We start from the raw sequence: 13,768 nt of genomic DNA, 5'->3' as shown, positions 1-13,768 counted from the left end.
GGTTTACCTAAGGCATACTTTAAGGCTTCCTCTAGTCAAGTCCCCTTCTTCATCCACAACTTGCTGAGGCCTGGCTAGTGAGTCCTGCAATAGGACATTTTCTGTCTTGTTGCTCCTTCCAGGGTGATAAGGCAAAGAGAATTCAAACTTTGTTGGGCATGCTGACAGGTGTTGCTCCAGAGTGCCAATTTTAGCCATTTAGAAATGCACCACTGGGTTGTTTTCTGTCCAGATATTAAACTTGGCTCCTGTCAGGCACTTACTAAAGCGTTCAGTAACTGTCCACATCAAGGCTAACAGCTCTAGCTTACTTAAGTTGTAGTTTGCAGTTTAGCCTATCCTGTGTCTGCCTAACAACTGCATTTTACTTTCTTGAACAACTCATCCTCCCACAATTATTACCTTTTGTATTGTTTGCCCTTCCCTTTAGATTGTAACAAGCAGGGCCTTCCTAACCCTGTTGTCTTGAATTATATTATAACTGTACTGTCTTCCTTCATTTTGTAAAGCACTGAATCCTGTATAATAATAATATTGAGCTTTCAGCACAATTGTGTGCAGCTAGGCCAAGATAGCATCTAAGTATTCAAAATTGTCACAACCACTATATCATCTTAATAGATCAGGATACTATCCTTGTTAATTTCTCCAAGGCAGTGACTTCTGAAATATCTGGGCTTATTTTCATCTTGGGAGAGTATTACTGGAACACCAATTCTAGCAAGGTAATGGTTTGAGAGCTGATACCAAAATAACATCTCTAGGTATTTGAAGCATCTATACACAACAGAATATTTGATTATGACATCTTTGTTTTTTGGATAGGGGTTTGTTCCACTTTGCTGCCCCACTTATTGACTCCTGGCTAGTTTCATATATTCTACTGTGTAAGGTTGGGGCAGCCTCTTTAAAAATGGCCTTACTATGTAACTTGACAGCATTAGCAAAGGAATGGTGACCTTGCCCACCTTGGCTGCTACCAATACTGTGTTTGCCTTCATGGGGAGCCAGGACTATGTCTAGAGCTGAGCCAATCCTTTACTATAATTACTGCATGACCACCTCCCATGAAGCCTTCTACATTTCTGCTTCTGAATTGCTATGGCTACTTCTAACACTTCATGGAACTTCAAATTGGGGTCGCTTCAATCTTTCACTTGCATGTTTTTTTTGTTTTTTGCCAGACAGCACCTGGCTATATATAACTTTTCATGGCTATCTTTGCCTTAGCAGGTGTGGCCTCTTTGAGTTGTTTAGAGAGGGTAGCTGAGGAACATATCTTCCCTGGGTGTGTCTATAAACCCCAGGAGGTGTAGGAAATTAAATTATAGGGACATACACCTGCATCTGAGTGTGTTGAATAAATTGATATTTTGCTACAATATAAGAATGCATGTTCTGATTTTTATGTTCCTGTGTGGTTGAGCTTTTTGTTTTTGTTACTTTTGTCATTAAGGACAAGGTGGTACACACAATGAGATTATCGGACAAATGATCATCTGTTTATTTTTGTATGCTAGTATTATATGCAAAGTAAAGAGTTTATCAAAGTGACAAATTCTCGTACGACATACTAAAAATTCGTAAGTTTGTGTTTGTCCCATCGGATAATATCGGATGAACTGTTGTGATCAGCTCTCGAAAACTGTGTACTAATTATCGTAGGATCACTTAGAAAGTGGTATTTTTCGTACGACCTTTACGGTATTTATGATCGTGTGTACAGGCCATTACATAGATCATCCTGCAGTAACAAGATCAATTCTTTAGAACAGTCCCTACTATATGGGCAGTTCCTCCCACTCCTTATCACAGTAAGGAAATCAATGCAGGGTCAGCCCCCCAGAGAAGAAATTGCTTTGAGACATACCTTAGTGAGGGTGTGAATATTGAACGTGCTTGAAACATTTATCAGTTTAGAACTAATGGGGTGCTAATCCCATATTTATGTTACACAGTTCCAATTTTTTTTAAACAAATACAAATCTGATTATTTTCACTGTTAATTTTACTTTTGATCGTTTTTGAAAGTAAAGTCAACTTTGAAAACTAACACTGAACTCACAGCCTGCATGAAATAACACCATAGGATTTGTGTTTAACCATATACAAGATCAACTAGAAGGAAACAATAGATATAATTTCATTGTTCATTATAAATAATACTGATTGAGGAAGTTGGTGGATTTATTACCTGTGCATATTAGAAGTTCTAGTTCAACAAGTTTCAAGGAATCAAGATGATTAAACTGTAAGATAAATGTATTATATTTACCTTGTTTGACAAGGCTGTTCATTGCACTTTCTAATTTGTGGTTCTGGCTTCATTAAGTCTTTACAGTAGGAGTTATCCACAATAGTTATATTTTTGTTCAAAATTTTGGTACAAGACACAGTTGTTTTTCTTTCCCCTAGTATACAAAACACATGAAAGACAGTATTATAAACCATGACCTATATAAAATAATTATTCATAGCCTGTAAAGCCTAATGCACATAGACATATAGAGGCTGCAAAGTCTGCTAGCGTAAAATTGCTGATGCTTTTCCACACCTGGCGAGTCGCAAGTACTTTGGTCTCTACCCAAGCATACATGTATGGCTTTTTTTTTGAATGCGCCATTTTTGCATTACTGAAAATATGCCTTACGTACCTGCACTGGTACCGATGCATAACCAATTTGTGTTTACACGAGTATGGGCGCATGCAGCTATTCACTTTGATGGGTGGCTGTATATGTCACATGCAGCTCTCAAGAAGCAGGAAAACAACAGGGATTTTATGCTAGAGGACTTTGTAGACTTATAAACAGGGCCTTATAAATGTTCTGTCAGTAGCTATCCACCTTCTTTAGGATGCTGTTTCATCCTGCCCCTACTCCTCTACCACATATTGTCATTCACTTCCAGGATAAATGATGGACAGCATCACTCAACCATGTTTATGAGCTTAGGCTGCCCCCTGGGTTGCATTATAATGCCAGCCTAAGTTCCCTGTAATGCTGCATTAAACAGAACTTACACATCATTATATGAGTGCTGTTTGGTGCTGCAGTGAGGTTCAACCTCACCCACCGTAGGTCAGGAAGCGGAAAGATTCATGAAGTAACCAGAACAGGCAGAAGACAGCTAGAAATAAGGTATGCACTTAGGGAATAAAAAAAGGTTCCAAGGCCAAGCTAAATATTACATGAATGAATCACTGGACAGTAAATATTTTCTGTTTTAGAAAACCTTGCAAAGCTAAAAATTGTACATGTGGGAACCTATAGTAAACCTACATGTGCAGCAGATTGCTGAGATCCTAAGTTGTAAAGACATATCTTTCTTCTAATGATCTGTCATTTTAATGCCTCCCCCCCCCCCATACATCAGAGCTGACTTTGCTCGGACAATAAACATTTTGCTGTTGGAAATTTGAGGAAGTTGTGCCTATTCTCTATTGAAGTGAGGACAGGAAGAGGAAGGGGCTCTGATTAAAAGGAGTAACAGAAAATATACTGTATCTGCTGCCAATTTATGCTATATGCTACACTGCTTGGTTTACCATTGTATACCCATAGGTATATTTTACAGTGAATGGGTCACCAAAAGGCATCTCTAATAATTTTCAAGTGGTATAATCAGGGCTTTTTTTCTCAGAAAATAGGTGCAGGAACTCAACCACGACCCTCCAAACCCCCCCGAATGGGTCTGACATCTCCATTTGGTTGTGGTAACGTGAGAAGATTTGAGTAGATGCAATGCAGATGTGCTGGGAAAATGCATTGTAGCACCATTCAGAATGAACAACACTGCAATGTAACAACACATGTAATGCACATTAGCGGTCTGAACAGGCCCAGAGACGCCCTGGCATTAATTGGCCCATAAGGAACCTTGGATCCAGGATCATTTAGAAAACACAATTACTAGTTGCCAAGCACATCAGGTATCCAGCTGCACAGGATAAATGGCGGGTGGGAAATTTGAGCTATTCACTTAAATCTATCCAAACCAGAATCTAGTAGACATCCCGGGTATGATAAAGTTTCAAACACAAAATCATAAATTATAAAATAAAAAATAACTATAAATAATTATAAATGAATACTATATGAATAATTTTTTTATATGAATAATTTTTATTATAATTATATTATTATTTGTTATAAATAATTATAACAAATAATAATATAATTATAATAAAAATTATTCAATAATGTAATCAAATCAAAAACACTGAAATTTGCTCAGTTGCAGAATTGTCGCTGTCATTACTTTTAGTGTTTAATGACGAATTTCCCCACAAATCACTATCACTCTATTCTGCAAGTGATTCTAATTTATTATCACTGTTTTCTGGCTGGTCTAAAAGCACTTTTGACATAAACGGACACTTTTGGTTGCTGTGGACAATCTACAGTTTCCAGGCAGAAAGAACAGTATTTATAATATAAAAGTGCATGCAGGTCACTGGACAGACCACTAGGGACAAAGGGGGTGTGTAATTATTTTATACAGTATTGTAATCTGTACGATTACAGTATACTGTATGTGTACTGTGTTTAATTTTTTTGAATTCGGTGCCAATCTCCGCCCCTGTGCGTCGTAACTTCGCAGGGAACGGAGCTCGGCGGCACTCTGGGCACTGTGTGAATCGAGCGAGGAGACAGCTCGCTCACACAGCGGGGAGACATTGCAGGTTCCATGGGACAAGTTAAGTACACTTAGCCTGGATACTATGATGCGATCCCGAGTCTGGCTCGGGGATACCGCTAATGGTACTGGATTTTCACCCCGAGCCAGACTCGGGATTACCACCAGGGAGGTTAACTGAGCTATGTATAATAATGCTATGTATGGGGCATAAAGACTTTTGGGTTGATTTACTAAAGCCAAATAGACTGTGCACTTTGAAAAGTGCAGTTGCTTAGGAGCTTAGTAAATAAACAGAAGCTCTGCTGACTTCCATCATCCAATCACATGCAAGCAAAAATGCTGTTTTTTTTTATTTTCCTTGTACATGATTGGGTATTCTTGCAAAGTGAAGGTTTACCTCATTTACTAAGCAAAGTGTACAGTCTATTTTCCTTTAGTAAATCCACCCCAAAGTATTATCATTTCTGTGTAAGAATTAAGTCACCATGGATAAATATGTATTCTATTGCTAAAAAGCTGGATTTTTCACATTGCAAGTGATGGCATACAGTCAGATTTAAAGCATGTCTATGATCAAAATGTAAATTCATATATTTATTTACACATTGTATTTCAATTTTGTGTAGCCTACTCTTATTATTCTGAACGATATTGAAGTTTGTAAACTTACTTAGTGAGCATCCTCAACATTTGCCCCTTTGAATTCTGTGGCACGTAATCACTATGCCTTGAGATCAGACAATGCTGACACATGTCACAGAGCCTGCCTTCTGATCTACAGAGTTGATGAAAGGAGGAGTTTTGAGAGGTGGAGTCACTACCACCTTGTAGACAGCAAGGTACCATGGGATATGTAGTCATTAGAAATGGAAAGTAAACAGCATAGGAGAAGCAGCAGATGAATGTTCAGATATAAAACAGGACTCTGGATTCAGATGTAAAGGGGGAACTCTGTGAACTCTGGTGTAAGAGGGGACACTTGTGATTAAATCCATATGATTATAAATGTTATTTAACCCCAAAATATATGTATGGTGTACACTACAAAAACAAAAATTGCAGTGTGCCGCTAAAGAGGTTTGGGTTTGGCTTGAAGAAAAAGTGGCAACCCTAACCAAGATGGCAAGAAGGGAGCCTGCTGCAGAACATGTGAAAGGGCCCTACTGCGGGACTGTAATAAAGGGCCCCGCAATGGGAATAGAGAACCCCAGGACCAGTGGGAAGATCCCCGGGCTCAGAGAGAAGAGCCCTGGGACCAGAAGGTTCTGCACTGGGCCCCTGAAGGTTCTAGTTACGCCTCTGGCAAGTAGCCACAAATCACTATCACTCTATTCTGCAAGTGATTCTAATTTATTATCACTGTTTTCTGGCTGGTCTAAAAGCACTTTTGACATAAACGGACACTTTTGATTGCTGTGGACAATCTACAGTTTCCAGGCAGAAAGAACAGTATTTATTATATAAAAGTGCATGCAGGTCACTGGACAGACCACTAGGGACAAAGGGGTGTGTAATTATTTTATACAGTACTGTAATCTGTAAGATTACAGTATACTGTATGTGTACTGTGTTTAATTTTTTTGAATTCGGTGCCAATCTCCGCCCCTGTGCGTCGTAACTTCGCAGGGAACGGAGCTCGGCGGCACTCTGGGCACTGTGTGAATCGAGCGAGGAGACAGCTCGCTCCCACAGCGGGGAGACATTGCAGGTTCCATGGGACAAGTTAAGTACACTTAGCCTGGATACTATGATGCGATCCCGAGTCTGGCTCGGGGATACCGCTAATGGTACTGGATTTTCACCCCAAGCCAGACTCGGGATTACCACCAGGGAGGTTAACTGAGCTATGTATAATAATGCTATGTATGGGGCATAAAGACTTTTGGGTTGATTTACTAAAGCCAAATAGACTGTGCACTTTGAAAAGTGCAGTTGCTTAGGAGCTTAGTAAATAAACAGAAGCTCTGCTGACTTCCATCATCCAATCACATGCAAGCAAAAATGCTTTTTTTTTTTTTTCCTTGTACATGATTGGGTATTCTTGCAAAGTGAAGGTTTACCTCATTTACTAAGCAAAGTGTACAGTCTATTTTCCTTTAGTAAATCCACCCCAAAGTATTATCATTTCTGTGTAAGAATTAAGTCACCATGGATAAATATGTATTCTATTGCTAAAAAGCTGGATTTTTCACATTGCAAGTGATGGCATACAGTCAGATTTAAAGCATGTCTATGATCAAAATGTAAATTCATATATTTATTTACACATTGTATTTCAATTTTGTGTAGCCTACTCTTATTATTCTGAACGATATTGAAGTTTGTAAACTTACTTAGTGAGCATCCTCAACATTTGCCCCTTTGAATTCTGTGGCACGTAATCACTATGCCTTGAGATCAGACAATGCTGACACATGTCACAGAGCCTTCCTTCTGATCTACAGAGTTGCTGAAAGGAGGAGTTTTGAGAGGTGGAGTCACTACCACCTTGTAGACAGCAAGGTACCATGGGATATGTAGTCATTAGAAATGGAAAGTAAACAGCATAGGAGAAGCAGCAGATGCATGTTCAGATATAAAACAGGACTCTGGATTCAGATGTAAAGGGGGAACTCTGTGAACTCTGGTGTAAGAGGGGACACTTGTGATTAAATCCATATGATTATAAATGTTATTTAACCCCAAAATATATGTATGGTGTACACTACAAAAACAAAAATTGCAGTGTGCCGCTAAAGAGGTTTGGGTTTGGCTTGAAGACAAAGTGGCAACCCTAACCAAGATGGCAAGAAGGGGGCCTGCTGCAGAACATGTGAAAGGGCCCTACTGCGGGACTGTAATAAAGGGCCCCACAATGGGAATAGAGAACCCCAGGACCAGTGGGAAGATCCCCGGGCTCAGAGAGAAGAGCCCTGGGACCAGAAGGTTCTGCACTGGGCCCCTGAAGGTTCTAGTTACGCCTCTGGCAAGTAGCACTGTGCCAATTTAAAACCGTCCCCTGTCTACTTCTTGATTAAATCTGTGTCATTAAACCCACATCAAAACTATCAAAAAAAGCTGTTCATACTCACTCAGTCACTATGTGATTTGTTTTCTGTATTCTCCAAAAAAAATGGTTGATCCTGCTGTTCTCTATCTCCCCGTTCTGTCCAAGTGCCTAATTCAGCTAGGGATTTTGCAGAGCAGTGTTGGTAGCTCTACACATGCTCAGTTTTCAGTGAGTTTCTATCCTGACCATTTCCTTCCTATCACATTTGAGCAGCCCATGTGACTATAGAGTCATACATGTGGACGTATACACAGTGACAAATTACTACCCATTCCTTCCCTCCTCCTCCTTGCCCACTAACCAGGTAAACACAATGGAAGCGGGATATTACATGTAGATTGATGGAGGCTTCACTCTCTTATTCTCGAAGACACAGGCTGGAGAAGCATGACATAGCCTCTCACTGGCAGAAATCCACCACACCATGTTATTGCCAGCAAATTATAAAGATTTGATTCAAAATATATATTTGTTTGATAGTTGACAGTTTATTAATACTAATATAACAATTAATTATTTACTTTTACTTTGTATTCTAAAGGCTGTGACCAGCAGCAGAGGACTAGAAGCTCCTCCTGTTTATGTTTCCCTGCAGACAGGCAGGGAAAGAGCTGGGTTATGTGACAGCTGTATATTGATTAGGAAAGAAGGTAATTAGATTTTTTGTATTATTATTAAAATAGTACCATCATCCATATACAGAAATAAAAGGGACAATGTCAATTAAAGAGTGTGTGTTTATTATCACTTTAAGAAATAATCTATGAAGTTTACATCTATTGCAGAATTAGAAAAACTCTCATAGTTAGGTGTGCCGGATTGCAGGTGCTGGGGTCACATATGTACACACAACCTATTGCAAGCCCTTTTAAATGAAAAGCAGCTGGATTTGCACTAAATTACACTTTTTTGTGTCTTCCTTGATAAATTATATCCCTCTACCTGAATATTAATGATTTTATTTACCTCCTCCACACACAGCGTCACAGTCTTCCCACCCTGAGTGTGTCCACATGTATAAAGGCTCATTCCCTTTTGCGCTGCGGTTCTCCGGAACCGGATCCAGTGGTATTGTATATTCATAATGGAGACCGTAATTCTGGTCATGAAATAGCAGCACCTGCAAAATACACAGAAACAAGCCCACAAGAAAGTGAGAACGCAGATCAGGCAAGGAAGTGGAACATTGGCATTCTCTGCAAACTCCAGTGTCTTGATGACTGGAAAATATGCTGGCAATTGCGCGTCAGTTTTTTTTTCCTCCTTCAGGAAAGACTTTGAGACTACTGTGTGTATCTGAGTGCATTTTATTGGGAAGTGGATATTTTTATTAACTCAAAGTGTAATTTGGCATAGAAAAACCTCTGTCATTTCTAGGAAAACAGTGAGACTTTAAAAGATTTCTGTAAACAGTCGCAAGTGAACAGGTGAACATTAAAGAGAGGAATCCCAAAAAATAAATACAAAATCAGTACTCAAACACAGAATATTTGGAAATATGCTCTTATTATTGTCTGTCAACAGTATTTTTCCATATGTGCTACATATTTTTGTAGTCTAGGTGAAACTTGGAAAGCCGGGGCTGTCTCTACAATAAGCAACGCATATGAAATGTTTTTCATTTTTTGGTTCCGTTTCCTTTCCTGGACGCAATTCAGTCTAAGTTTCTCTGTCTAGAGAAGAATCTTGTGTACATGAGAGAGGATGCACATGTGAATTTAATTCTTTGCAGGTTTTATTCTTTATTTGCTTTGCAAAAGATGAAATGTGTTATTGCTAGAAATTCATACACATATATTTTTGCTATATTCCAACAAATTTTCCATATTCACTGAAATCTCACGAAAATACCAAGATATAACTGAATAGCCCATTAAATGATAAAATAAAAATCAGCTTTTGTTGCAATATTCACTTTCAATTTAGACTTGGAGCTCTTCCACGCAGTATTTTTTGGTCTGAAGGCCAGCATCATCTAAGCCACTTACTGTAAGCCCAGAGTGTCTTAGACCTGCCCCAGCCTGTGACTGTACAGTAGAAGCAGAAGCAACACAATGGTTAGAGTGGCTGTAAACCCGTTACAACCACTTTTACCTACAGGTAAGCCTAGATTAACAAGAGAAAAGAAAACAAAGGTGCACCAGCCTAGTGTATTACCATTAAAATATATATACAGGGCCTACTCACAAGTGTAGTAGAAAGAAATGCAGTAAAGCTTAATCGACATAAGCTGCAGTAAGAAGACCTCGAACCACACTCCGATCAGTCATGCAGAAAGTGAAGGGGGTCACCGCCAGCTGACACGTTTCGAAGCTCTAAGCCTCATCAGAGCCCAGCAGTGAAGACACCCCTCAATAGACCTCCCTTATATACACAACACATATGCACACATGACCATGCACCATGACAACGAGCCGTGAGGAACCTCCCAGACTCCTCCAACTGTATGTGTGTGGTCTTGCATGCCTACCACCAAACATAGTTGTACATGTAATATAATATAAAATAAATATCAATGATGATACTAATGATGATACTAACGGGGGAGTGCAGCTGGAAGGCAGCCATGGAGTGCAAGAACACCGGCAATGACAGTAGCAAGCCTAAACAAAAAATGATGATCATAGATGGTAATGGAAATAGTAATAATATTAATATCATTATTATTAAAGATAAAAGTCGTATCAATAGTAGTGTCAATAGTGGTGGCAACACTGATGTTAAAAGTGCCAATACCAACACCCCACCATGAGTGTTGTTATTAATGTTATAAAAGGTCACTTAATATGTAAAGCCATGATGCAGGGACTGGTATGACTGCAGAAACGTTGCATGCACCCTAAAGTGCATAGGTGCATGGTGAATCCTCCAGATAGAGAATTGAACTAGGGACTAGTGAATTGGGCTTTAAAGGCACACGATACAAAAAATGTAGAAAACTGGAAAAAATGTATGGATACAAAAATATCATAGAGACAGTTAAAAAAAAATCACAAAGTGAAATTCAATTAACAACTGGTTTACCACACGCAGTTCACATTCATTGTATGATTTTAACATAGAAAGCTTAAAATAGAAAGCATAATTATAAAAAATTTATATCACAAGTGACCAGATGGATAACCACTCAATTTCACTTTGTGATTCTTTATTTATAACTGTCTCTATGATATTTCTGTATCCATAATACATTTTTTCCAGTTTTCTACATTTTTTGTATCTTGTGCCTTTAAAGACCAATTCACTAGTCCCTAGTTCAATTCTACATTATCGGGGCGGTGGCACACCTAACACCGGTGCATCCGTACTATCACCCTACGTTTGATGTACATGAAATTAGGTTTTTCTTTCATGAATCCTCCAGATAGGCCTATCATCTCTGGCATTGATGGCATCTCCAGTAATTTGGGATACTACATAGACCACTTTTTGCAAGATCTAGTGATTGGTCTTCCATCTTTTGTCAGAGACTCTAGTCACATGCTAGACATCCTGTCTCAATACACCTGGCAGCCTAACTTTAGATGGCTCTCACTCGATGTGGCCTCTTTATACACATCCATTGACCATAAACATGGCCTTAACTGGAAAAAAATTATTATGGATACAGAAATATCATAGAGACTGTTATAAAATAAAAAAATCACTTAATTTTTATTTGTCAGAAGCTAGTGACCTGAATTCCTTGCAGGCCAAGTTTATATCAGACTCTGTTGAATTTGCACTTACACATAACCACTTTTCCTTTCTGGGCGAGCACTTTTTACAAACTAGGGACACGACAATGGGAGCCAGGTTCGCCCCAAGCTATGCCAACCTTTTTATGGGATATTGGGAAAGGGTCTCGATTTGGATTGACAATCCTTTCAAGGCCAACCTGGTTCTCTTCGCCTGGTATATCGATGATATCCTAATCATCTGGAATGGAACAGATCTTGAGTTAACTAACTTTCTTGAACACTGTAAATCCAACACATTTGGAATTGAGTTCACCCATGTCATCAATAAGGATGTACTAGTCTTCCTTGATTTAGAACTGAGGTGTGATCTTGACGGGAACATAATTTCTAGGACTCATTTTAAACGTAGTGGGGGCAATTCCTTTTTACATGCCAAAAGCAACCATCACCCCAGATGGATCAGGAACATCCCCTATGGACAGTTCTGTCGGCTAAAGTGTTCATGTACTAGGAAGGAAGACTATCTGGCACAGAGTGAGCTCCTCATTAAGAAATTTCAAGAATAAGATTATGATTCTACACTCATAGAGATGGCCTGCAAGAAATATGTCGACCTCTACGATAATTCATCAGACAGTATTGCATTACCGTCCTCTTCTATTGCCAACTCTGACCTCTCCCAAACCCACTTCTCTACCCAACAAGGCCTTCGAGATACAAAATATTTTAAAGAAAAATTGGGGGATCTTGAAACAAGATCCTGTTCTTAATGGGTTCCTCCCAGAAAAACCCAATGTTGTTTTCAGAATGCTACGTGATCTAAGAAGCATGATTGCTCCAAGCAGGGTCAAAAATCCCACTAATAAAACTACTAATGCTTGGTCTACCCTATTTGATCAAAAGGGTAGTTACAAATGCAGCGTCAAGAACTGTGGCACATGTATTTTCATGTGACACAGGAAGAAGTCAGAAGTTGGCACTGATGGTACGGTCCACCTGTGTAAGCAATTTATCAATTGTGGGACGGATTTTGTCGTATATGGTATCATCTGCCCTTGCGGTCGCCTTTATGTAGGTCGCACGTCTCGTCCCATGAGAGTGCGCATTGGTGAACACAAATTTGATATTATTAAAACTAGAGTTAAATATCCAGTTCCTAGGCATTTTCAAGAAGCACACCAAGGTGATCCATCTGGCATGAGAGTATTTAGAATCAACTCTATTGGAGGAGATTTAGACAGGGGCAGGAGACACCAGAGGCTCTGTAAATGAGAGGCCTATTGGATTTTCACCCTTGGGAGCCTCGCCCCTGGAGGGCTTAATGAAGACTCGGAAATTCATAAAATCAGTTAAAAAAGCCAACTCTAGTAAGAATGTAGTTTAATGGAATTAGTCGGTTTGTCGGTAGGCTAGAGTCAGCCGATTGCAGCATCTCTGTTTCTTTTAGGGGATGCAGCTTGTGGCATCCACCTTAGTCTATTTTGTTCGACTATATACCATACAGGTTTTTAATCATTGTATTTTCCGCTCTACATATATATATATTTATATACTATGCTATTCCTAGGGGTGCAGGTCCAGTATATGCACACAGAGTTGGAGTATTGGTGTACAGAGTTTTTCCATGTATGTATGTTTGTACGTACATGTGTATATATGCATGGTTTTATATGTGTATATATATATTAGATCTTATTTTATCCTATAATCTACCTCTGTTCCAATCACCATCAATAGTTGGTCCTATCTGGTGCTATTCCTTCTATATATTTATGCTAACAATAATGATCCTTTATGAGCACCCCTGCACACATGATATGTGTGGGGGGAGCGTCAGGCTTTTATATGATGTATATATATATATATGTATTTTTTGTACATTTCTAAACATTTATACATTTTTATAAATTTATGTGTTGTCTCTTTTATATTTTATATACTATATATCTAATATATGGGCCTATGCAATTATGTTGCTCCAGCCTATCTGGTCCTGCACCTCTAAGGCCTAATGTGGAATGGGTTTAGCCCCTGCTAGGATGTTGGGGTTATTGCATCCATATCATCCATTGTGGTTTTGATAAGTCTTTGTATTTGGGATGCACCCACATTCTAATTGTAATTGTATACACGCATATACGCTTTTCATGACCTACCCTTGTAAGCCGTTGTGGCAGTGACACCAATAACTACTATTGCTATCATTGTGATTACAGTTATATTTATAATTATAATTATATCCTAAGTGGCACAGCCGTTCGTTATGATTTATAAATTGCAGTCTATGATTTATAAATTACTAAGTATAAGAACTGCTTGGTCCCATGGAGTGTAACAATGCAAGTATAGCAATCTGCGATCAGTCATTTTTTTGTAGTAACTCTTCACCACTGGGGGT

General features: G+C 39.0%; 1 protein-coding gene across 1 annotated transcript in view; it reads right to left on the bottom strand.

The window, feature by feature from the left end:
• ADAMTS19 (ADAM metallopeptidase with thrombospondin type 1 motif 19) overlaps positions 1-13,768 on the bottom strand; it is a 278,331-nt gene that overhangs the window by 16,799 nt on the left and 247,764 nt on the right. The window contains exons 18-19 of the mRNA XM_040344988.1: positions 8,657-8,810; positions 2,276-2,411 (exon numbers count right to left, since the gene is read on the bottom strand). Coding sequence (XP_040200922.1) covers positions 2,276-2,411; positions 8,657-8,810 — 290 coding nt within the window. The remainder of the gene's footprint in view (positions 1-2,275; positions 2,412-8,656; positions 8,811-13,768) is intronic.

Source organism: Rana temporaria, chromosome 1, assembly GCF_905171775.1.
Source record: "Rana temporaria chromosome 1, aRanTem1.1, whole genome shotgun sequence".
NCBI lineage: Eukaryota > Metazoa > Chordata > Amphibia > Anura > Ranidae > Rana > Rana temporaria.
The sequence above is the reverse complement of the archived record's forward strand: the minus strand, read 5'-3'. Positions and strand labels throughout refer to the sequence as shown.